The sequence below is a fragment of the Schistocerca gregaria genome, chromosome 4, assembly GCF_023897955.1.
Source record: "Schistocerca gregaria isolate iqSchGreg1 chromosome 4, iqSchGreg1.2, whole genome shotgun sequence".
Lineage (NCBI taxonomy): Eukaryota > Metazoa > Arthropoda > Insecta > Orthoptera > Acrididae > Schistocerca > Schistocerca gregaria.
Window position 1 is genome coordinate 204,868,068 of NC_064923.1, and position 27,350 is coordinate 204,895,417.

General features: G+C 42.9%; 1 protein-coding gene and 1 pseudogene across 1 annotated transcript in view; one reads left to right on the forward strand and one right to left on the reverse strand.

The window, feature by feature from the left end:
• The window catches only part of LOC126365774 (soluble guanylate cyclase 89Db-like), a 430,509-nt gene that overhangs the window by 170,398 nt on the left and 232,761 nt on the right, over positions 1 to 27,350 (reverse strand). The window contains exon 3 of the mRNA XM_050008298.1: positions 2,027 to 2,220. Within this exon, the coding sequence (XP_049864255.1) occupies positions 2,027 to 2,220 (194 nt within the window). The remainder of the gene's footprint in view (positions 1 to 2,026; positions 2,221 to 27,350) is intronic.
• On the forward strand, positions 3,711 to 3,824 carry LOC126268505 (U6 spliceosomal RNA; annotated as a pseudogene).

Below are 27,350 nucleotides of genomic sequence, written 5' to 3' on the forward strand. Positions count from 1 at the left end.
CGCAAGCCACCTGACCGTGTGTGGCGGAAGGTAACTTAAGTACCTCTATCGGTTCTCCCTTCTATTCTAGTCTGGTGTTGTTCGTTGAAAGAGAGATTGTCGGTATGCCTCTGTGTGGGCTCTAATCTCTCTGATTTCATCCTCATGGTCTTTTGGCGAGATATACCTAGGAGGGAACAATACACTGCTTGACTCCTTGGTGAAGGTATGTTCTCGGAACTTCAACAAAAGCCCGTACCGAGCTACTGAGCGTCTCTCTTGCACAGAATTCCACTGGAGTTTATCTATCATCTCCGTAACGCTTTCGCGATTACTAAATGATCCTGTAACGAAGCACGCTGCTCTCCATTGGATCTTCTCTATCTCTTCGATCGACCCTATCTGATACGGATCCCACACCGGTGAGCAATATTCAAGCAGTTGGCGAAGAAGTGTACTGTAACCTACTTCCTTTGTTTTCGGAGTGCATTTCCTTAGGATTCTTCCAATGAATCTCAGTCTGGCATCTGCTTTACCGACGATTAATTTTATATGGTCTTTCCATTTTAAATCACTCCTAAAGCCTACTCTCAGATAATTTATGGAATTAACTGCTTCCAGTTGCTGACCTGCTATATTGTAGATAAGTGGTAAAGGATCTTTCTTTCTGTGTGTTCACAGCACATTACACTTGTCTCCATTGAGATTCAATTGCCATTTCCTGCACCATGGGTCAATTCATTGCAGATTCTCCTGCATTTCAGTACAATTTTCCATTTCTCTACCATCCATGAACGCTCAGCAATGGCTTATTTACTTCCTTCCAATTAGTTCGTTCTCTAGGTACATCAACTAATATTTTCTAAGGGCTGGAACGAACTCCTACTGTTTTCCTTGTGTGTTTTATGGATTGTTCTCATGGTGGATAGCTTTTTTGTGCCAGGACTAGCCCAGACTTGTGTATTTATGATCGTTTCCTTATTGAGAAGGCGGGCACCACTTCTCATGGTGTACAGGGTAGTTATAATTAAACTTTCGGTACTTGGGAATGTGTAGAGGGAAAACTATTGATCTCGTGGGTACCCAACTTTATAAGAATGATGTTCAGACGGTGCGCCGCAAGATTTTCTCTGTTAGTAGTGTTAGTCTCATGACTTGCCGCTAGGTGTCGCCACTGGCTCTGCGACGTAGTGTGGGAAGAGAAGCATCAGTCTGCAAGACAGTTAGAGACGATCAACATGGGTCTGCACAAGGTGGGCAGGTCTTTAATCGTAAAGCTGTTTCATCAAAACGACAACTATAGTGCTGGAGCGCTTCGCGAGTGTCGACGCGTTAAAAGAATACAGAGAAATCCTCTCCCGCATCGGTGCTGAAGAACGTGATTTGGAAGTTCGAATTAGCTTACTATTTGGGAATTGCTTCTTGGAGAGGCAGACTGCCAGTTATACCACGAATTGTTGAAGAAGTTAAGAGTTGTCACGGCTGAAAATGGTATATACAGTGCGCGATCTTTAAGCAGTGAACGGGCTGTCTCATGACTGCTGAACATTCCGTAGTCGACAGTTCGAATCCTCTAGAATGGCTGACTGCCGAAATAACGTGGCAATAAGTCGACGTCATCCGGCTGCAGTCCCGAAACGTCACGGAATAGTTGTGATTGTGTCTCATATTGCATAATGCATCTAAACAGAAGTAAAATTACTGTTATTAATCAACCTTCCACTCACACAGACAACACAACAACATTTAGTCAGGCAATTACACTGTCTCAACTTGTCGTCTAGGGTGGCAGCACAGAACAGTCGATGGGAAGTGTCGCGGTAGGTACTGACTTTTAGTCATCAGTACTTTGGAGCCGGCGCCCTTACTATAGCTGTTGGGAGCCCATAATATAGCAATTATGCAGCTTACTAATTAATAATAATATAGGAACGTCTGAAGTATGAAGTGCTGAACCACAATGTCGATACTGGCTCTTGAGCAAACAAGTTTGACGAGCATTGGCCTAGGGAGTCAGATCGCCACTTTGTCTCGCCTCTGTACTTACCCATCAGGTAGTGGACGAATCCGCGTCTCGAGCTGCGGTACACGAGTTCGACGCCGTGCGGGTCCACGTGCGTGATGTACATGCTGGGGCTCTTCATCTTTGGGTAGGTGAAGCGCATCTGCATGTGGATGTTGTCCACGTTCTGCAGGAAGTCCGCGAAGTGCCGGCCCGTAGCCTTTATGGGCATGTCGTACCTGCCAACGTAGCATCAAAAAGTAAAGTGACGTCGAGCAGTAATTAACATTTCAACAATGGAACCTGCTATCTACCAAATCTTTCTTGGAAATGCAATTAGACCGAACATTAATGAAGATTGAAAATTGAGTAAGCTGAATGTGGGGAGGGGCAGAGAAGGAGTTCTTGACGTCACCTGCATCGGGACTTTTTGCGGAATCAGTGGCGACAAGCGAAAATATGTGTCAGACCTGGACTGGAACCTGGAATCGTATGCTTGCTGGGGAGTTGCATTAACCATTGCACCACCTGTACACAGTGTTTGTCGCTCTTCCGCGGGCTGTCTCTATACAGCACGTAGCCAACCCACATTCCCACCTAGCGCCATCTATCTGCAGCCCCCATCCATGTCCTCCATGCTCTCTAATTTTAGATTCTCGCTGGAGGTAGAATGAAATCTACATCTGCGCTGAAGGTGAATGCGTAGTGTCTGTTCTTCCGAAACAAAGCCTCAATGGACTACAAATTTACCATCTTCAGTGCCACTGCACAGTCGTAAGCGCTTCTGCAGTACATTTACTAAAATTGGAACAATACAGAGAAGATTGGGGCTTCTGCATCCGCCTCCCATCTCCCACACGAATCCTCTATGACCTCATCGCCTTTCCCCACCTTTTCCTTTCCCTTGAACACATCTGCACCGTGTTTATTGTACGCTTACTCGATCCCCCTCATCCCCTGGTGTCCCCCTTCCTCTCCACCCCCAGCCTGTTGCCGTGCCTTTATCATTATGTCCCACCCTCTCTCCATCTCCACACACTCCTCCTTCTTTCCCATTGAAACTTTCAGCATCTAACCCTCCCAGATGATGAACTTCACCCTGACATCTACTCTTCCTACTGACTCTAACCATACCTTCCTCCTGCCTCCTGCTCAGGGCTCCCTCTCCTCCCCCTCCCTTCTCCTGAGCGGCTTTCCCCCTCCTACAACTCCTCCCTCTCCTGTGCTCCTCTTCAGTATCTCTGCACTCCCTCCTGCCTTGTCTTCCCTTTCATCTCCCACCCTGCCTGTCTCCCACTTCTTGGTGCATCCCCTGTCCCCCCTTTTCCTCTTCCTCCCGCCACCCATCCCTCCCCCCCTCTTTTTTTACTCCTCTCTGACCTCCAATCCATTGGCAGGTCCCTAACAGCGGTTTTTATTCTTTGTGAGTGTTCCATCGTTTCCAGTGGTTTTGTTGTTCAAGTGCTCTGTGTGATTTTTATACTGTGGCCAACTTGTATTTTACTTCAGTGATTTTAAGCGTGCAATGAATTTCCAGCTCTGATCTTTTGACTTTATGTCGACTTTTTATTTGTTCCCCTGTGTCCCTGTATTAGTGTATATTTTAACTCCCATTATCTCCATTTACAGAATTTTGATGTCCCCCTTCCCTCCCCCATTTTTCATGTAAGAGTTTATTTCTGTTAAAGCCATTTGGCTGAAGAGCGGTGGATTGTGCCACTGCCAGCCCTCCCCTGCCCATATGGGGCAGGGGAATGAAATTACAATAAAGGAAAAAAAGAGAAGATTAGCATGGCCCCTGGGCAAGGATGACACGCAAAATCGTGAAGTGTTCCACATTTTTTGACTGGCTGGTCTCTGTAATAACAAACTGAGTGAAGGGGTCAACAGTGAATTTCAGCGTATGTCTTGTGACGTCTGCTATGACCAAATACAATGAACAAAATGAAAATAAGTAAATAAATAAGCAAGCAAGAGATCCCGGGTTTGAATCCCGACCCAGCAAACATTTTCCCTCGTCGCAGCTGACTCTGCGAAAAGTCATGATGCAGCTAACATCATGATTTCCTTCCCTTTCTTTTCCTTTCCCACCCCTTCCCTTTCTTTTCCTGTCTCACCCCCTCTGTCCCCTCTCTACCTTCAGCTTACATAATATGCATCACAGCTGCTGATGCTGATTCTGCATAGTGTGTTCTTTCGGACATAGCCAAAAGATCAGACACTACACATTAATATCTTTAATGAGGATTGTAGATAAAAAAAACCACTGCCTTTGTAGATATCATGTTAAAAATATACATCTACGTCTGTACTCTGCAGACCTCTGTGTAGTCCATGGCAGAGGGTGTGTGGCATTGTACCAGTTATTGTGGCTTTACCCCTTTCCATTTACATAGGTAACGTAGGAGCATTACTGCTTAAATGCCGCCGTGCTGTCTGCAGCTATTCTAATCTTGTATTCACGGGCCCTGTGGGAGCGATACATAGGGGTTTGTAATGGTTTCCTAATTTCATCACTTAATCTGTTAACTATGTCCCATTTAGTTGCCTTTCACGGTAAGCCATTCTGGGCTTAGATTTCAGCAGAATACTGCTCGCCCGCACAGAGCGAAAGTTTTTACTGCTTGCCTTCACGCTTGCCAAACACTACCTTGGCCAGAAGGGTCTCCGGATCTTTCTACGATTGAGAACGTTTGGAGCACCTCGTTATTTTGATGATCTAACGCGCCAGTTGGACAGACTTTCGCACGATGTCCCTTATGAGGACATCCAACAGCTCTGTCAATCAATGCTAAGCTGAATAATGCTAAGCTGAATAATAGCTTGCGTTTGGGTCAGAGGCAGAGCAACGCGCAATTGACTTGCTCAGTTTCTGAAGCTCTTTCTCTTGAATAAATCATCCAGCTTTTCTGAAACTGTAATCTTTTGTTTCTCTGTACTGTACAAACACCAACTTCCGCCCCTCTTGGAGTTTTTTGACTTATGGTGTTTTTCTGATGCTTAGGTTTCACGATAATGTGAAGTTTACAGCGTTCTTTTCCTCTCTGAATTAATTTTGTAAAATGACAATTTAGAGAGTTTTTCTTGTACTTACATAGTTAGGAATCTGAAGAACGTGGTTAAATTTGTAAAATGTGCAGTAATGAAACAGGAAAGGAGGAAGGTGGGTTAGAATTATATACTGAGTCACGGTACGTCCGTGGATGTGTTTTCGGTCGTTAACTCCGGAAGTCAACACAGCGCCATTCTATTCGTACAGTTCTGGTAGAAGTGCGTGCCTGACACCACCTTTCTGATCGGCACACAGAAGACCGTCGATTGCCTCGGATGCCTTGCGGGAGGCGACGAGACGTTCATTCGTGGAGCACCTGTGGTCTTCCCGTGCGGAGAATTACGCCTTGTGGAAACACCCTTTCTGCGATTTGAAAATTCAGTCTAGACACTGTTGACTGCAGATGCCCCGATTATTGTGCGATCTCCCTTATCCTATGAGCCACGCGTGTGGCTCCGACTACGCTGCCTCACAGCCATTTGCCTCTAGTTGTTCAAATGTGTGTGAAATCTTATGGAACTTAACTGCTAATGTCATCAGTCCCTGAGCTTACACACTACTTAGCCTAAATTATCCTAAGGACAAACACACAAACCCATGCCCGAGGGAGGCTTCGAACCCCCGCCAGGATCAGCCGCACAGTCCATGACTAGAGCGCCTGAGACAGCTCGGCTAATTCCGCGCGGCTTTGCCTCTGGGTTATGATATATTAATTAGTATGTATTTTGGTGTGTATAATTCGAATTTATCTTTCAAAACGGTCTAGCATGCACAACCTTTTAGTTTTTAAGGGTTTTATAGTCATTTCCCGTATTGCGATCTTTACTATTCTCTTGTTTGGATGCGTAACCCTTTTTTTTTTTCTCGGATGCTAGAAGTTTTGTAAATCGTCCTTAGATGGCAGGTGTGCGAGAGAAACTGCAAACAAAAGAGGAGTACATTTTTCGACCACCAAAGGAGAATTAAGTTGAAAGTATGTTGCAAACTTATTTAGAGTTTCTGTTGGCTTCATGTCCACGTGTGCATATAAAATAGTATTGAATTCTGAAGTTATTAATGTGCATTTCTTGTTTGTTTTTATGTCAACGCTCACTGTATAGTTTTTGAATCTGCTGTGTACCTAGTGAATGTTACGTGATAGAGAAGAGCTGATTTTACCAGTGAATTCAGCACCGAAAAAATTAGCTAAAAATCACCAATTTACTAATCAAATGCAGAAAAAGGTTTAAATTTGGTAACTAATGTTATCATCCCCAGATCTAAATTGGTTACCTCACGACCTACTGCAGTTATCACAGCACACCTGTTTAACATGGCCCAGACATCGTGTCTATTCTTGCACCATATGCCGTATTAGGCGTCTACGTGGCTCGTCTTCAAATGCATCAACGTTCCCCGTGACTTTGACCATTAAGTCTACTACTGTAAGCCTAAGTTGAAGAAGGGGTAGGAAAAGAATCACTGTTTAGTATAAACCAGTAACACTCACCTCTGTGTCTTAAAACAATCGAATTCCCATGTATAAGACACCTTGAAATGTCTGAATACTTTACGAATGAAATACGCTGTTCATTATTTTAAGTTAACAATGTTAATCTTTTATCGTTGAAGTCAAAAAGTCCTGATTATATAGGTGTTATTAGTTTTGATTTATTTATAGACTAAATAAAAAGCCAAAATCAAAAACTGTGGTAACCGATAACCTTTTTCCATTTCATTAGTTTGTGTGTGTGTATGCGGCAGGAGGGGGCGTTGGGGTGGGGGAGGGGGAGGGGAAATGGTTAGCGAAATAAAATTGCGAATAGGTATGACATATGTGTAAAGTATTTTGGAAGTTGCTAAGTGTCCATATTCTCAAATATTGCATGTAATCTCAGTAAGCTGCGGGTCGTGAACTACACTGCCTCAAGACATACCTACAGCTTTTAACTTTAATACTTGACGTGTTGTGTTAACCCATTAACGTATGGCTGTACCTCTTAATGAGCAGGTTAGCAAAGTTTTAAATTTTTAAATTCGGTCAATAATTATTTAAAATGCTCAATGTCAAATTTTTGTTGTCCCTGAAAGCCGTTAGTTATGCTGCTTGCAACCGAGTTGGATGACAGTTACAGTTGTTCATAAAAAGTAGCCTTGGTGCGATTTAACTCAGTGGCAGAAAAATGTAAGTCAAGATGACCAAGTGAAGATTTCAAACTCAGACTTATTTAATACGATTGCAGCGTCTTGTTCAGTGTAAGACCTCACCTTGCTTATCTGTACGTATCATGAATTAAAGTGATCCGTCATGTTTTTGTATCTGTAAGTGACAGTTAATCTCAGAAACGACGGTAGAGATTGTGATATGGTTTTCACTAATATGTAGACCAATTCACGAGGATGGTTTATTCACTAATATGTAGATCAATTCACGAGGAATGTTTACTATTCCTGTATGTCAGAGACTTCATCAGGTCGTAGATACCTACAAGGAGGGTTGAGATCGGAAAAGGTCAACGATGTTTAGACATTAGACGCCCTCATGCAGTCCACGATGCAATTACAATATGGCTGCTAATGGCAACATGGGTATGTAACTGAAGGTATCCAATGGTGAGCACAGCATGAGGCTACAGAGAGCTGTTGAACTGCTTAGTCGACGAGTAACTCACACAGTGCTACAGTGCTAGTGGTGTTTATACAAAGCAGAGCAATAACAACAATAAACAAAGCAAATATTGCATTACATCTGGTTGGCGAAGTTGAAATTTCGTCATAAAGGAACACAAGGAATTTTGCACAGTGAGAAAGAGGCAGCAGATGAAATATTAGCGTTTCTGCCAGATGACTCAGTGGAATACGTGGTGTCGTACATGCACTGGACAAGGAGCCACAAATCCATTCTCCAATTAAACGTATTGAAAGTCAATTGTCGTCCTAGGAGCGGGTACTAAACATAATTACGTATACGGAAGATCATCCGCAGCACAGTACAAAAAAAATATGAACAAATTTCGAATGAGATTACAGCAATACGACCGTGTAGTACATAAGAAAAACTTTGGACATTCAAGGGAGGACAACGCATACTCGTTACAGAAACTGGTGTTCCCGTGTTTCATATATGATCTATACAATTTACAGGATGTGCATGATAGTAACTTATTACGTTATGCACATATTTAATTACAATGGATTCTAGGGAAGCAGAGGATGATTGCATAACTTCGGAATTGGAAGAGGTAAGATAACGAAATTTCAACCAAAGCGTCAACTTGATGGTGCACGGAAAACTGCGGAAAATTGGAAATTTGTGGTAAGGACTGTGGGACCAAACTGCTGAAGTCATCAGTCCCTAGGATTACACACTAATTAAATTAATTTACGCTAAGGACAACGCACACACCAATGCTCGAGGGAGGTCTCGAACCTCCGATGAGGGAGGCCGCATGAACCGTGCAAGGCCCCCCAGACCACACGGCTACCCCGCGCGGCAGCAAACTGCAGAACCGGCCCCAAAATCTGTACATTAGATAAACAAATTTATCCCATAGTTCAGTAAGGACTTTGTTTCCAACTGCCACTAGTCATGATTGGACAAGGAAAATGCATGTGAAAGGAGGCCTGGAAATCGGAGGTACTAAGAGAGTTGTATCAAGATCAGTTAACATCAGTGCTCTAATGCATTCCTATACAATTATGTCGACAGTTAATCGTATAGTAAATTGGCTAGAAAGTTATTGTTTGTGCTCCAAGAAGTTGTAGATGCTCTCCCTCTATGATTCTTTATCGTGTGCGTGTTCTTTCAAGGACACCCGGGAATATTTACATCGCAGCATGATAGCGTGGGAAAATGGGCGTAAGAGAAAATCAGCAATGGTATGAGCATTGGTTCTGGCCAATAGCTAGTTAAAAAGCTTGCTTTTGCTTGATTTCTGGTCTTTGTAAAAAAATCATACTCGATTGGGGCAAACTATCTCTCCTAAAAAGTGTTTGACATTGCAAACCACATGATCTAGAACCACTGAACAAATTCAGCCTCTGGATATTTTTTACGTCCGTATCTATAAAACATATTACCGCACCAACTGTAGCTACGCCTTAAAGAATAGCGTTTCACGATAGACAGTTTCACATTCGCATCAGTTCTCATTGCCCCGTTGCACCAAAACGATTCTATATGCATTCTTTCAGAGTGGATACCTATCTGAATGTCTTGCACAGTTTGTAACGCTCAAGCAGTTCGAGTTCGACCATGATGGTGCGAACCGTTGTGATCACTTTGCTTCGCCATTTATCGTCAGTGTTCATGGTGCAAGTCAATGGTTCGTTTTGAACGCTTCTTGAATGTCGGCGATATCCATTTAGTGAAATGTAACCCATATAGCTCATAGAAGTTTGATCTCTACACATCCCGGACTCCCATTTTCGGTCGCCATTCTGATGCACAAGCTTCAGTCACTAGCAGCTAATATTTTTCCTGTCACAACTGTTAACACAATACTTTCAAATGAGCCTTAGTACAGATTGGAACTTGCGACCTTGCACTCAAGGGGTTGTGAAATGCACAATTGTAGATCGAAGCTATTCTTAGATACCTAAAAACCAGGTGCAGTATTGCAGAACATATTAGTAAATCTTGTGTGAAGAATAACGCATTCTCACCTACAGGACCATATCAATCACGATTTGAGCGCACTGTCTCTAATATTTCATAAGTATACTGGTATCAGGGAATCATATGATAGGCTTTCGCAGAAAAACGGCCTAGTGTTGACGGTGAAGTCCATCTCTGTTTCCCAACATATGTTCTTACAATAACAGTTAAAAATAAAACCAAAGACAATGCTGCAAACATAGCTAAATAGGAAGAGGAGTGTTATGGCGCAAAAGTAGTTGACTACATACAACATTTTGGGGATAATGGTAATAAAAATGGGGTTAAAATCCACACGTAGAGAGAGATTGATTAGAAGATGTAAAATACTTGCACGTAACTTCCTTTCATAGTTGAACGTAGCTACAACAAACAACGTGTTCTGAAGTGGACAAGGTCGCTAAGAAGGTTACCTTACGAGTGGAATATATTAACTGAAATTAGATAAAGGAAAACGAGCGACATAAACTGCTATAAGCTCCAGTATCCAAAATGAACTTGCCACACGGAATTAGCGTCGTCAACGTATTTAGTGTAAAATGAGTTATTTTGGTTGTGGGACTGCAACTAGCCATATCAACATCAAACGACGTGAGGACGTATGAAGTAGGAATCTGATAACAAGGTGGATAACGTGAGAGTGAAATATTCAGTTGTCAGTAGACGTGGAGAGTTTTCAAGCATATTGCCAATGGGACCTGTAATGAATGGGCTGTAAAAAAATTATCATGGATCAGTTTGGTTTGAATCTTGTTCAAGAAAACCAATCCCGCCCAATCCTGGGCAGTGTTTCCGAATATGAAAAAGACCTGTTGGTAGAAATCTAAGAAATGAGTCAAGAAATCGAGGAAGGTGGCGTACTGCTAGAGACACTAGAGGAACACTGTTTGTTTTCTTCCCCTACGCTTTCCAATGCAAGCTTGTGCTTCATTCTATTCGACATTAATATCTCTTCTTCCTTAAGAAAAATAAAAAATAAATAGACTGCAGGATCAGGTGACTAACGAAAAAAATGATGTGACATGTATTCTCCAACACTGAGATTTATCGAAATCTAGTAATGTATCTATATTTTTGCGAATAAAACAGACTAGACCACTTAAAAAATTTCTCTGTTTATTCTGACGTTTCCACAATTGCCAACATTAGATATCCGCAATTAAGATTAAAGGATCAGGAAGAGCGACAGGTGTTTGTAACTCAGCACCGTTCTACAAAAGAGGAAAAGTTAAAAGTTGAAAATTATTTTGAGAAATCTCACTCACGGAAACATCAGAACTTGAAAAACAAGCTTCATTTTCAGAATTAAAAAGCCTATGCCCCCCATGAACCGTAATTTTTCCCGAGGGCATGCAGCTTTACTGTATGGTTAAATGATAATAACGTACTCTTGGGTAACATATTCCGGATGTAAAATAGCCTCCCTTTTCGATCCCCGGGCAGGAGGACGTCGTTATCAGGAGAAAGAAAACTGCCGTTGTACGGATAGGAGTATGGAATGTCAGATCCCTTAATCGGGCAGGTAGGTTAGAAAATTTAAAAAGGGAAATGGATAAATTAAAGTTAGATATAGTGGGAATTAGTGAAGTTCGGTGACAGGAGGAACAAGACTTTTGGTGAGGTGAATACAGGGTTATAAATACAAAATCAAATAGACGTAACTCAAGAGTAGGTACAAAATCAAATAGACGTAACTCAAGAGTAGGTTTAATAATGAATAAAAAATAAGAGCGCGGATAAGCTACTAGGAACAGCATAGTGAACGCATTCTTGTAGCCAAGATAGACGAAGCCCATGCCTACCACAGTAGTACAAGTTTATATGCCAACAAGTTTCGTAGAAGGTGAAATAGAAGAAATGCATCATGTGATAATAGAAATTATTCAGATAGTTAAGGGAGAAGAAAATTTAATAGTCTTGGGGGGACTGGAATTCGATAGTAGGGAAAGGAAGAGAACGAAAATTAGTAAGTGAATGTGGACTGGGGATAAAGAATGAAAGAGGAAGCCACCTGGTAGCATTTTGCGCAGAGCATAACTTAATCATAACTAACACTTCGTTTAAGATTCATGAAAGAAGGTTGTACAAATGGAAGAAGCCTGGAGACACCGGAAGATTCCAGATCGATTATATAATGATAAGACAGAGATTTAGGAAACAGATTTTAAATTTTAAGACATTTCCAGGGACAGATGTGGACTTTGACCACAATTGATTGGTTATGAACTGTAGACTAAAACTGAAGAAACTGCAAAAAGGTAGGAATTCAAGGAGATGGGAGCTGGATAAACTGAAAGTACCAGAGGTTGTAGAGAGTTTCAGAGAGAACATTAGGGAACGATTGACAGGGGGAAGAAATTCAGTAGAAGAACAATGGATAGCTTTGAGAGATGAAATAGTGAAAGCAGCAGAGGATCAAGTAGGTAAAAAGACGAGGGCTAGTACAAATCCATGAGAAAGACAAGATATATTGAATTTAATTGATGAAAAGAGAAAATATGAAAATGCAGTACATGAAGCAGGCGTTAAAAAATACAAACGTCTCAAAATTGAGATCGACAGGAAGTGCACAACTGCTAAGCAAGGATGGCTAGAGTTCAAATGTATGAATATAGAGGCATATATCACTAAGGGTAAGGTAGATACTGGCTACAGGAAAATTAAAGAGAGTTTTGGCGAAACGAGAATCACCTTTATGAATATCAAGAGCGTAGATGGAAAACCAGTCCTAATCAAAGAAGGGAAAGCAGGGAGGTAGAAGGAGTATATAGAGGGTCTATACAATGGCGATGTGCTTGAGGACAATATTAGGGAAATGGAAGAGGACGTAGATGAAGATGAAATGGAAGGTACGATAAGGCGTGAAGAATTTGAGAGAGCACTGACAGATCTATGAAAAAAAAAAAAGAAGCTGGGAGTAGACAACATTTCATTAGAACTACTGATAGCCTTGGGAGAGCCAGCCACGAAAAATTCTTCCATCTGGTGAGCAAGATGTATGAGACAGGACCTCAAGAAGACTATAATAATTCAAATCCCAAGGAAAGCAAGTATTTACAGGTGTGAAAATAACTGAACTCTCACTTTAATAAGTCACGGCTGAAAAATACTAACACGAATTCTTTACAGACGAATGGAAAAACTGGTAGAAGCCGACATCAGGAAGATCAGTTTGTATTCCGCAGAAATGTTGCTACACGCCAGGCAATACTAACCCTACGACTTATCTTATATTAAGGAAAGACAAACCTATGTTTCTAGCATCTGTAGACTTAGAGAAAGCTTTTGACAATATTGACTGGTATAGTCTCTTTTAAATTCTGAAGATGGCGTGGATAAAATACAGAAAGCAAAAAAATATTTACATTTTTTACAGAAACCAGATGGATTATAAGAGCCGAGGGGCAGGAAAGGGAAGCAGTGATAAAAGTTAGTGAGACAGGGTTACAGCATATCCCAGATGTTATTCAATCTGTATCTTGAGCAGGCAGTAAAGGGAACAAAAGAAAAATTCGGAGTAGGAATTAAAAGCGATGGAAAAGAAATAAAAACTAAGAGGTTTGTCGGATGACATTGTAATTCTACCAGAGACAGCGAAGTACTTGGAAGAGCAGTTGAAGGGAATGGACAGTGTCTTGAAAGGAGGATATAAGATGAACATCAAGAAAAGCAAAACGAAAATAATGGAATGTAGTCGATTTAAACTAGGTGATGCTGAGGTAATCAGATTAGGAAATGAGACACTTAAGGTAGTAGATGAGTTTTGCTATCTGGGGAGCAAAATAACTTATGGCGGTCGAAGTAGAGAGGATATGAAATATACACTCCTGGAAATTGAAATAAGAACACCGTGAATTCATTGTCCCAGGAAGGGGAAACTTTATTGACACATTCCTGGGGTCAGATATATCACATGATAACACTGACAGAACCACAGGCACATAGACACAGGCAACAGAGCATGCACAATGTCGGCACTAGTACAGTGTATATCCACCTTTCGCAGCAATGCAGGCTGCTATTCTCCCATGGAGACGATCGTAGAGATGCTGGATGTAGTCCTGTGGAACGGCTTGCCATGCCATTTCCACCTGGCGCCTCAGTTGGACCAGCGTTCGTGCTGGACGTGCAGACCGCGTGAGACGACGCTTCATCCAGTCCCAAACATGCTCAATGGGGGACAGATCCGGAGATCTTGCTGGCCAGGGTAGTTGACTTACACCTTCTAGAGCACGTTGGGTGGCACGGGATACATGCGGACGTGCATTGTTCTGTTGGAACAGCAAGTTCCCTTGCTGGTCTAGGAATGGTAGAACGATGGGTTCGATGACGGTTTGGATGTACCGTGCACTATTCAGTGTCCCCTCGACGATCACCAGAGGTGTACGGCCAGTGTAGGAGATCGCTCCCCACACCATGATGCCGGGTGTTGGCCCTGTGTGCCTCGGTCGTATGCAATCCTGATTGTGGCGCTCACCTGCACGGCGCCAAACACGCATACGACCATCATTGGCACCAAGGCAGAAGCGACTCTCATCGCTGAAGACGACACGTCTCCATTCGTCCCTCCATTCACGCCTGTCGCGACACCACTGGAGGCGGGCTGCACTATGATGGGGCGTGAGCGGAGGACGGCCTAACGGTGTGTGGGACCGTAGCCCAGTTTCATGGAGACGGTTGCGAATGGTCCTTGCCGATACCCCAGGAGCAACAGTGTCCCTAATTTGCTGGGAAGTGGCGGTGCGGTACCCTACGGCACTGCGTAGGATCCTACGGTCTTGGCGTGCATCCGTGCGTCGCTGCGGTCCGGTCCCAGGTCGACGGGCACGTGCACCTTCCGCCGACCACTGGCGACAACATCGATGTACTGTGGAGACCTCACGCCCCACGTGTTGAGCAATTCGGCGGTACGTCCACCCGGCCTCCCGCATGCCCACTATACGCCCTCGCTCAAAGTCCGTCAACTGCACATACGGTTCACGTCCACGCTGTCGCGGCATGCTACCAGTGTTAAAGACTGCGATGGAGCTCCGTATGCCACGGCAAACTGGCTGACACTGACGGCGGCGGTGCACAAATGCTGCGCAGCTAGCGCCATTCGACGGCCAACACCGCGGTTCCTGGTGTGTCCGCTGTGCCGTGCGTGTGATCATTGCTTGTACAGCCCTCTCGCAGTGTCCGGAGCAAGTATGGTGGGTCTGACCCACCGGTGTCAATGTGTTCTTTTTTCCATTTCCAGGAGTGTAGACTGGCAATGGCAAGGAAATCGTTTCTGAAGAAGAGAAATTTGAGTATAGATTTAAGTGTCAGGATATCGTTTCTGAAAGTATCTGTAGGGAGAGTAGCCATGTATGTAAGCGAAATATGGACGATAAATAATTTAGACAAGAAGAGAATAGAAGCTTTCGAAATGTTGTGCTCCAGAAGAATGCTGAAGATTAGGTGGGTGGATCACATAAGTAACAAGGAGTTACTGAACAGAATTGGGGTGAAGAGGAATTTGTGTCACAACCCGATTAAAAGAGGGGATTGGTTGGTAGGACACTTTCCGAGGCATCAAGGTATCACCAATTTAGTACTGGAGGGAAGTGTGGAGGGTAAAAATCGTACAGGGAGACCAAGAGATGAATACAGTAACCAGATCCAGAAAGAAGTAGGTTGCGGAGATGAAGAAGCTTGCACAGGATAAAGTAGCATGGAGAGTTGCATCAAACCAGTTTGTGGACTGAAGACCACAACAACATGCCTGATCTGACGTCAGTTAAGAACTTGGTCCAAAAAATTTTACAAGGATGTAAGTTCTAGCCGATAGGTGGCGCTACAGTGGAGGGCGTTGCCTTCGTATTATTTTCCACTCTGTACGTATATAAAGAAAGCCAGTCTTTGAATTACACAACAAGTCAAAAATCTGCTGCTTTTTGGTGTTAATGCTGTGGTGTCGTCCTTGAATGACTGTAGAAAGACGCATGATGATTTAAAATTTGTAGTTTTTTTGATGAATGACAACTCTAAGTATAGAAAAATGTTTGTTGATGCAGGTTAGTAGGAGGAACAAACCTGTAATTTTCGAATACAGCATCAGTAGTGTCCTACTTGACACAGTCGGGTCGATTAAACATCCAGACGTAACTGTTCAAAGCCACATGAAATGGAACGAGCATGTAATTACTGTAGTAGGGAAGGAGAACTGTCCACTGCGGATTGTTTGGAGGATTTTAGGAAAGTGTGGTTCATCTGTAAAGGAGACCGAGTATAGAACGGTAGTGCGATCCATTCTTAAGTACAGCTTTAGTGATTGGTATCACCAAAATATCAGATTAAAAGAAGACATTAAAGCAACTCAGAGACCCGCTGCTAGATTTTCTTACCGGTTGGTTCGATCAGCTCACGAGTATTACGGAGACACTTCGGGAAGGCAAATGGGAATTTCTGGAAGGAAGGCAACGTTCTTTTCGAAAAACACCATTGAAAATTCAGAGATTCGGCATTTGAAGCTGTCTGGAGAACGATTCTACTGCCGCCAACGTACATTTCGAGTAAGGTTGACAAAGATAAGACAAATTATGATTCGTACAGAGGCATTCGCCCAATGTTACATTTATCTCATAGAAGGTTCATCGCTGCACGTGTCGGACCATCATTTTCTGTCTCATTCCTGATGCTTATGGTGTGTCATTGTTGTTGTTGTTGTTGTTGTGGTCTTCAGTCCAGACACTGGTTTGATGCAGCTCTCCATGCTACTCTATCGTGTGCAAGCTTCTTCATCTCCCAGTACCTCCTGCAACCTACATCCTTCTGATTCTGTTTAGTGTATTCGTCTCTTGGTCTCCCTCTAAGATTTTTACCCTCCACGCTGCCCTCCAATACTAAATTGTTGATCCCTAGATGCCTCAGAATAGGACCTACCAAACGATCCCTTCTTTCAGTAAAGTTGTGCCCCAAATTTCTCTTCTCCCCAATTCTGTTCAAAACCTCCTCATTAGTTAAAAGATCTACCCATGTAATCTTCAGCATTCTTCTGTAGCACCACATTTCGAAAACTTCTATTCTCTTCTTGTCTAAACTATTAATCGTCCACGTTCCTCTTCCATACATGGTTACACTCCATATAAATATGTTCGGGAACGACTTCCTGTTAAGAAATTCTCTTCTTCAGAAACGCTTTCCTTGCCAATGCCAGTCTACATTTTATATCCCCTCTACTTCGACCATGATCAGTTATTTTGCTCCCCAAATAGCAAAACTCATTTCCTAATCTAATTCCTGCAGCATCACCCGACTTAATACGACTACATTCCAGTATCCTCGTTTTGCTTTTCTTGATTTTCATCTTATATCCTCCATTCAAGACACTGTGCATTCCGTTCAGCTGCACTTCCAGGTTCTTTGCTGTCTCTGACAGAATTACTATGTCATCGGCAAACCTCAAAGTTTTTATTTCTTCTCCATGGATTTTAATACCTACTCCGAATTTTTCTTTTGTTTCCTTTACTGTTCGCTCAATATACAGATTGAATATCATCGGGGATAGGCTACAATCCTGTCTCACTTCCTTCCCAACCACTGTTTCCCTTTCATGCCCCTCTGTAACTGCCATCTCGTTTCTATACGAATTGTAAATAGCCTTTCGCTCCCTGTATTTTACCCCTGCCACCTTCAGAATTTGTAATAGTGTTCCAGTAAACATTGTTAAAAGCTTTCTCTAAGCCTACAAATGCTAGAAACATAGGTTTGCTTTTCCTTAATTGAAGATAACTCGTAGGGTCAGTATTGCTTCCCGTTTTGCAACATTTCTGCGGGATCCAAACTGATCTTCATCATATCGACTTCTACCAGAAAGAATTCGTCTTAATATTTTTCAGCCGTGACTTATTAAACTGAGAGTTCGGTAATTTTCACACCTGTCAACACTTGCTTTTTTTGGGATTGGAATTATTATATTCTTCTTTGCGTCTGAGGGTATTTCTCCTGTCTCGTACATCTTGATGACCAGATGGTAGAGTTTTGTCAGGGCTGGCTCTCCCAAGGCTATCAGTAGTTCTAATGGAATTTTGTCTACTCCCGGGTCGTTGTTTTTACTGCCAAACTCTTCACACAGTATCATATCTTCCACTTCATCTTCATCTACGTCCTCTTCCATTACCATAATATTGTCCTCAAGAACATCATCCTCGTATAGACCCTCTATATACTCCTTCCACCTTTCTGCTTTCCCTTCTTTGCTTAGAACTGGGTTTCCATCTGAACTCTTGATATTCATGCAAGTGATCCTCTTATTTCCAAAGGTCTCTTTAATTTTCCAGTAGGCAGTATCTATCTCACCCCTAGTGATGTACGCCTCTAGATCCTTAAATTTGTCCTGTAGCCATCCCTGCTTAACGATTTTGCACTTCCTGTCGATCTCATTTTTGAGACGTTTGTATTCCTTTTTGCCTGCTTTATTTACTTCATTTTTGTATTTTCTCCTTTCATCAATTAAATTCAATATCTCTTCTGTTACCCAAGGATTTCTATTAGCCTCGTCTTTTTACCTACTTGATCCTCTGCTGCCTTCACGGTTTCATCTCTCAAAGCTACCCATTCCTCTTCTATCATATATGTTTCCCCCATTCTTGTCAATCGTTCCCTAATGCTCTCCCTGAAACTCTCTACAACCTTAGGGGCTGTTAGTTTATGCAGGTCCCATCTCCTTAAATTCCATCTTTTTGCAGTTTCTTCAGCTTTAATCTACCGTCCATAACCAATGTATTGTGATCAGTGTCCACATCTGCCCCAGAAAATGTCTTACAATTTAAAACCTGGCTCCTAAATCTCTTTGTTACCATTGTATAATCTATCTGAAACCTTCCAGTATCTCAAGGTTTCTTCCATGTATACAACCTTCTTTCATGATTTTTGTACGAATTGTTAGCTATGATTAAGTTATGGTCTGTGCAAAATTCTACCAGGCGTCATTAGCAGCTAATATTTTTGCTGTCGTAATTGTTAACACAGCACTTTCAAATATGCCTCACTAAAGACTGAACTTGCGACCTCACACTAAAATTGTTTCTTCTTAGTGTTGCACTTACGAAGACGAAGTTAGCTATGTAATAAAATAGACTAAGGCATTTGTTTCGTAGTAAGTTCTTTTGAAAATTACCGAGCGAGGTGGCGCAGTGGTTAAACACTGGACTCGCATTCGGGAGGACGACGGTTCAATCCCGCGTCCGGCCATCCTGATTTAGGTTTTCCGTGATTTCCCTAAATCGCTCCAGGCAAATGCCGGGATGGTTCCTTTCAAAGGGCACGGCCGACTTCCTTACTCGTCCTTCCCTAATCGGATGAGACCGATGACCTCGATGTCTGGTCTCCTTCCCCAAAACAACCAACCAAACTTTTGAAAATTATTCTGATATGTTCTGTGCCAGATAAAGGACTTCAGGTGTTTATACATTCGTGTACATGTTTGTCCTTTCGGAGATCACTGTATAAATACAAAAAAATTATTTGCTGGTGACTATATAGATACAAGTGGTAAGGCAGCATTTGAAGAAAATATATCTGTACTTACATAAAGATGAAGCACCATTATTACAGTTATGCTGTGGTGATAGTTTTGCCACTTAGTTACACACTTATGGTCATTTTTGCGTTCATATTTCAGTTTTACCAAGTATGGCTTCATATTACACTATTATGATGTGCACTCGTGAAATACACTATGTTTACATAAAAACATGTGGACTGTGGTCAAAGAACTTAGATGTCGCACTTGTACTTGTATAGTCACCAGCAAATAATTTTTTTGTATTTATACAGTGATCTCCAAAAGGACAAACATGTACATGAATGTATAAACACCTGAAGATGGGCACAAGCCCGAAACCGGTCGTGTGAAAATAAATAACCTTTTATTGTGACTGGTAGCAGATAATTTTCTACACCTCATAAAGGAACAGTCACGGAGTTCCACAGCATCCACTACGGACAAAATTCATTTGTTGTGTTTTTAGTGTTTCGATATTTTTGTCAACCACCTGTATGCGTACATGGAGATGTAGACCCTATTTAAGACAACAATGGAAAATCGATACCGTCGCAATGGTGCGTATACGATGCGATAACCACCTCGTGTTACAACGTGTTGTCATCGCAGCTGTTCTGGCTGCCAGCACTCTTGATCGTGACTTCGTGACCGGCACCAATAGAGCAGCGGGTCTCTCGCGTGTCCCAGAGGGCACCGCCACTCTGTTTCCGGTCACGGACATCCGGAGCAGCTCTCACGGACTGCGGAAGCCATCCTCTTCCCTAGTATCAGGAGGCTGAAGGAGAGCCACGTGGTCTTACAGGCGAAACGCACTGGCGCTGAGATGTCTTTCCGGTCCATTGTCCGAGCTCTTGGGTTCGTTCTCTCGTCGACTATTCCATCTCACTCTCCAAGTCCTTTATCTGGCACAGAACATATCAGAATAATTTTCAAAAGTTTGGTTGGTTGTTTTGGGGAAGGAGATCAGACATCAAGGTCATCGGTCTCATCCGATTAGGGAAGGACGGGGAAGGTAGTCGGCCGTGCCCTTTTATTGTGACTGGTAGCAGACAATTTTCTACACCTCAAAAACCCAACACATTATCATTCCTAAGACAGTTTAAGAAAATCGTTAGCATTCATAACAGCTTCCAGTCGTCTCGGAATAAATAAATACAGGTCCCGTATGGTTCTCTCTAAAGTCGACAACAAACGGTCAGTAATGCTGAAATCTTGTGACTGTATTGGCCAGGGGAAATGCGACTGTTCATTCTCGTGCTCACAAAACTAGTCCTAGACGATGCGAATACGTGAACAGAAGTCCTGCCATCTTGAAACGCAGCATCGATACTGGGGAACGAACAACGTACTGGGGTGGGACCAGTCAAAATGGACACATAATCCTTAGCAATAATGCACATTGCAGAATAACCATATGGCTCTTGGAATAGCACGATGCGACTGTTCAAATCATCACCGAACCCCAGCCATGTTTCACTCTTGGAAAGTAAATTCGGCCCGAAGTTTGAAACATCGCGAAACAACAGTCGTGTGACCAAATGACATTCTTCCTTTGCTTCGCAGTACAGGGTTTACGGCTCAAGCATCACGTTTTCCTGTTACGGGCATTTGCACCAGTGATGAGTGGCTTTGGAATTCCATGTCACCCTGCAGTTCCCTGCTTATGGAGCTCCTTTCCAATCATTTTGATGCTGACGAAGTTCGGGAGTTCGACACTTAGTTCTGCAGTGACTTTTTCAGATCTCGTCCTCTTATTTTCCGTCAAATTGCTCTTCATCTGCAATGATCACTCAACACAATCGCCGCGCGGGGTAGCCGCGCGGTCTGGGCGCCTTGTCACGGTTAGTGCAGCTCTCCACGTCGGAGGTTCGAGTTCTCCCGAAGGCGTGGGTGTTAGTGTTGTCCATAGCGTAAGTTAGTTTAAGTTAGATTAAGTAGTTTGTAGGCTTAGGGACCGATGACCTTCAAAATGGTTCAAATGGCTCTGAGCACTATGGGACTCAACATCTTAGGTCATAAGTCCTCTAGAACTTAGGACTACTTAAACCTAATCAACCTAAGGACATCACACACACCCATGCCCAAGGCAGGATTCGAACCTGCGACCGTAGCAGCCCCGCGGTTCCGGACTGCAGCCCCAGAACCGCACGGCCACCGAGGCCGGCACCGATGAACTCAGCACTTTGGTCCCATAAGACTTTACCACAAATTTTCAACACGATTTTTTCTCTGTTTTGTCTTAGAGGATAATGTTTTTCTGCTTTCCTTTTATGCGGTATAAATGTTCCACACAGTGCCTCTTTCAGCACCGAACGCCCGCTAAACCCATTGGGCAGAACAGGTGATTAGGATTGTGGAAAGGGCCAAATAAGGTATCGGTTAGGTTCACTCAGAATTTTAATTTAATAACACCTGTAAACGAAAACGGCACATAGCCGAAGGCACACAATAAAAATTTTCAAAATTTTAAAGTAAATTACCATAATGTTTAAAAGGCAGAAAGCCACAATGGTGTTCTTTGTAGCTATAATACATTATAAAAAGACAAACATCGGTGAGAAGGACTGTAAAGAAAACGACACTCAGAAGGCCCTAGAGAGGTCGGTCTGCCTTCGTTCACTTAGGTGAGACAGGTAGTGAGCCCAACTACACTTGATACGTCGGAACCCAACCAGGGGACAGCCACGGACCGACCGACAAAACGACTTGCTTGCCACCAATCGGTACATGAGAACTCAAACACAAATAGTTAAAAACGTGATTAACCACAATGAAACCTGTCAAACTACACACCATGTTGGGCAGCGACAACAGGTGAGGACGCTGCCTGAAATTACGTTAGTGGCCAGGGCAGGTAACCGGAACACTAACGGCCACATGGCAGAAAATTCCGCTGGTGCATTTGAATTGTAGTCGACCAATATAGTTAATTGCACAGCACACGTCCTCTGCTATTACCATTGAAAACTAATTTTCACATTTTTCAATTTAAACACAAACAACACCTTGGTTACGGAAGCAACCATCATGCGAATACCAAAGTGTCCACCTCAGATTCACCTAGCTCCGAGATAATGCACTCGCAAAAAACACAGAATACTGATTGTGGGGTCCTGCCCACTCGTCTCTCTTAGGGTATCTAAAGGATGCTGCTTTCTCGGATAGCTATACAACAATACAAGCAAATCACATTATTGGTTTTTATTACAATACAGTAGACTCACAATACTTAACTCTGGGTGGCAAGCAACTGGCGACATGCAAGTAATCCAGGTCCTTCACTGTATACAGTGACCATGCAAGTGATTGTTATGGATCAGGAGTAACAGTTGTTTTGGTGCTCTCTTCTAATCTGGGCCTACTCCTGTCCGTCTTTTACTGTCCATCCGAGGCTGACAGGAGCGGCTCTTATATGCTCTTCGGCTAGAGGCCGCTCCTTTAGTGGTGCGGTCCTTGTCAGCGAACTATTGGCTGATGTGTCTCAGCCTTTTCTGCTCTCGCATTCTTCATCTTCGTGCCGGCACTTTTCGTTACGCCGGAACACTGATCACACCACGACTGACACATTGTACAGGTGCCGTTCGGTATCAAATACTACAGCATAATCTACATCTACATATATACTCCGCTAGCCACCAAGCGGTGAGTGGCGGAGGGCACAATACGCTCCAAAGTCATATTCACCCCCCCCCCCCTCCCCTCTGTTCCACTCATGGATCGCGTAAGGGAAAAACGACTGTCTGAACGCCTCAGTACGAGCTCTTATTTCCCTTATCTTTTAATGATGATCATTACGCGATTTGAAAGTTGGTGTAAATAATATATACTCTACCTCCTCGGTGAAGATTGGATTTCGGAATTTAGTGAACAGCCCCTTCTGTTTAGCGCGTCGTCTAGCTGCAAGTGTGTCCCACTTCAAATTTTCTATGAGATTTGTAACGCTCTCGCGATGGCTAAATGTACCAGTCACGAATCTTGCCGCTCTTCTTTGGACCTTGTCAATTTTTTTGAATCAGAGCCAACTGGTAAAGGTTCCATACAGATGAACAATACTCTAAGACTGGACGCACTAACGTATTGTAAGCTACTTCCTTTGTTGAAGAACTGCATCGCTTCAGGATTCTATCAATAAACCGCAATCTAGAGTTCGCCTTGTGTAATCTGATCATTCCATTTGAGATCATTTCGAATGGTGACACCCAGATACTTGACTGATGTTACCGCTTCCAAGGACTGATCGTTTATTTGTACTCGTACATTAATGGGGATTTTCGCCTTGTTATACGCTGTAGGTTACACTTACTAATATTGAGAGACAACTGCCAGTCATTACACCACTCATTTATTTTCTGCAAAACCTCATTTACTTGTTCACAACTTTCGTGTGATGCTACTTTCCTGTAGACCACAGCATCATCGGCAAACAGTCTAAGGCCGCTGTCAATACCATCAACTAGATCGTTTATGTAAATCGTAAAAAGCAGAGGACCTATTACGCTGCCCTGGGGCACACCTGAAGTTACTTTTGTTTCTGCTGAAGTTACCCCGTTCAGGACGACATACTGCTCCCTGTCTGTTAGAAAACCTTCTATCCAACCGCATATGTGATTGGGTAGACCGTAAGCGCGCACTTTTTGTAGCAAGCGACAGTGTGGAACTGAGTCGAACGCCTTTCGAAAGTCGAGAAATATGGCTCAAAATGATTCAAATTGCTCTGAGCACCATGGGACTTAACATATGTGGTCATCAGTCCCCTAGAACTTGAAACTACTTAAACTAACTAACCTAAGGACATCACACACATCCATGCCCTAGGCAGAATTCGAACATGCCGTAGCGGTCACGCGGTTCCAGACTGAAGCGCCTAGAACCGCACGGCCACTCCGGCCGGCAGAAATATGGCATCAGCCCTGGAGTCGGTACCTAGAGCCTGTTGTGTATCATGCACAAAGAGGGCCAGCTGTGTCTCGCATGACCGCCGTTTCCTAAAACCGTGCTGGTTTCTGAAGATGAGCTTCTCAGAGTCTATAAATGTCATTATGTCATTATGTTGAGAGTTACTAGCATCTGTATTGATTTTCAGGCATGCACTTCTCGCAGTGTTTCCATATTTTTGTTCAACCCATATACACTCCGCCTCCGCAAGCCACCGGGCAGCGCATAGTGGAGGGTCTTTCATACCAATATTCTCTATTTTACGTCGCGTTGTAATCGTGCATTAAGTGAGGGAAAAGTGTCTACCTGATTCTGCACCTCCCCTGCTCTATCTCATTGTCATGACTAAGACGCGAGATATGCGATAGTGGCAGCTAAATGGCAGCACAGTCTTCTTCGAATACAGTTTCACTAAATTTGTGCAACTTGGTTTCCCGACAATTACGTCGTCTTTCCTCCGGGTATTTCCATTTAATTTCCCCGAACATTTCTGTTTTACTTTCTTATTGTGCTTGCCGATCTGTCGTTACGCTAGCATAGCGTCTCCGAATTCGTTACAGGTCTATCTACACTAAAGCGCCCAAACCGATTTACGCATGCGTATTCAAGTACAGAGGTATGTAAACAAGCAGAATACGACTTTATAAGACAAAAGCTGTCTGCTACAATGGCAGGTTATCAAAACTTAAGTGGGTTTGAACGTGGTGTTCTATCGAAGCACGAGCGATGGGACACAGCATCTACGAGGTAGGGCGATGAAGTGCGGATTTTCCCATACGACCAATTCACGAGTGTACCATGAAAATCAGGAATACATTAAAAAAATCACATCTCCGACATCGCTGCGTCCAGAAAAAGAAGCTAAAACAACGGGACCAACTACGACAGAAGAGAATCGTTCAACCTCACAGAAGTGCAACCATTCCGCAAATTGCTGCAGATTTCAATTCTGGGCCATCAACAAGTGTCAGCATGCGAACCTTTCAACGAAACATCATCAATGTGGGCTTTCGCGTACGAAGGTCCAGTCGTGTGCTCTTGATGACTGCACGACACAAAGCTTTACGCCTCGCCTGGGCCCGTCAACATCGACATTGGACTGTTGATGACGGGAAACATGTTGGCTGGACGGACGAGTCTCGTTTCGAATTGTCCCGAGCAGCTGGACGTACACGGGTATGTAGAGAACCTCATGAATCCATGGCCCCATCATGTCAGCAGGGAACTGTCCAGGCTGCTGGAGGCTCTGCAATGGTGTGGGGCGTGTGTATTTGGAGTGATTTGGGACCCCTGATACGTCTAGATACGACTCAGAGATGACACGTACATAAGTATCCTGTCTCATCACCTGGATTATTCATGAGCATTGTGCATTCCGATGGACTTGGGAAAATCCAGCTACAAAATGCGACACCTCACACGTCCAGAATTGCTACAGAGTTGCTCCAGGAACACTCTCCAGTGGCCACCAGATTCCCCAGACATGAACATTATTAAGCATATCTGGGACGTCTTTCAACGTGCTGTTCAGAAGAGACCTCTATTCTCTCTTACTCTTACGGATTTATGGACAGCCCTGCAGGATTCAGGGTGTCAATTCCGTCTTCTCTGGTTTCAGTTCTAGAGAATGAGTGTGCTTCCATTCCTCCGCAGATAATGAAACACCTCATTGAGCGTGTACCTAACGAAGTTCGTCGTAAAGATGAAGTGTGGATACACCCAATATTCATGTCCGATAATAGGTGTCCGAGTACTTCTGATCACATAGCGTATGACTCATTTCAGCTTATTAGCTACTTGCTTCTACACACATAGCTCACGCGATGATTCGTGTCCACATCATCCAGTGTACTTGAAGGAAGCCAGTAATTTAAAAGTGAGCGAAATTTTGGCACACCGAAACTCTGGAACGCCGTCAAGCATTTAGGCTTTTGTTTAAAAGGGAAATTAATGCAGAGGTCTTCTTTGGTACATAATACGCTTATTTCTGCTGCGAAACAGTGTTGTGCTGTATTAACCAAAACGCTGTTTTATCTAAAATTATTTTTTTATACAGCAAGCTTTGTAGAGCATTTATTGGCTTTTATCGGAGAGTTTGTTCCTACTGCCTACGTAAGGCTTTGCTGTAGGTAGTTTTATTTCGTTTCTCGTATTAATGAACCAATTTCTATGCGTCTTTTACATGTGAACCACAGTTTAAAATTTAACGAAGCAGTGGGAATGAAGTTGCCTTATATTGTGTACTGTGTATTTTTGGGAAGCAGGGGATGAGGAGTTTGGATAAGCATGAAGAACCTAAACGAACGTAAAGGAACCAACATTTCAGTGAAACATTTCCTGAGTACATATGCCGCTTCCATTTTTGTGTAATTATTTATTTATTCTAGAACTGCAGCTCCTCGTTAGACATTGGCAGTGAATATTGATTCAATGTAATGGAGTTAACGTTTATGAAACAATCTTATGCAGATGCCAGGGTAGTAAAACATGTGTACTCCAGAGATTAAATTTTCATTTAGTAGGATAAACCACACTGTTCAATTGCACAGCCGTCCGCCGAACTGATTGGGTGTTAACGTTGTCAGCCATTGTAAACATTAGCTGTTCCTCAAATGTATGTAGGAGTAACTACTTCGCTATTACCTGAGCTCAGAGTTGTTCAAAGCTTCAGGTTGAAGTGCATTGTAATGTAATGCACCATTCCAAATGGAAACCATATTTCATAAATATTCGTTAATATCTCAATTAGAACTGTTGTTGATTAACACATTTGTCTTTTGTAAACTTTTGTGGAACAAAAATTATCTAAAAAAGTGTGGTAAGTAAGAATTCCGTCCAACGATTTTTTTCCGTTTGTTAATTCGTTCATATGATAACGAAGTCTATTTCTTCCGCAAACAAACAGCGCGGCACTTATACCACATTGGTAGCGTATTACTGTTTTATTATTTTTGCACTGGTGTTACTATATTTAACATTTTGACGTCTTTTGTGCAGCAACGTAAATTTTATTTATCAAAACTAGACATCTTGAGGGATCGTCCGCGATCGTTACTTGTACAAGCAGTCCAAATTCAGTCTTCATACTGTATTTGCTTATTTCCACCGATTTCAGGCCAGCTGCCCATCTACAGAGTATCCTGTTGAATAACGGAACTTTCAGGTCGACAAATGGCCATAAACCAGTCATGCGCAAATAAAGAAAAACAACCTGGAG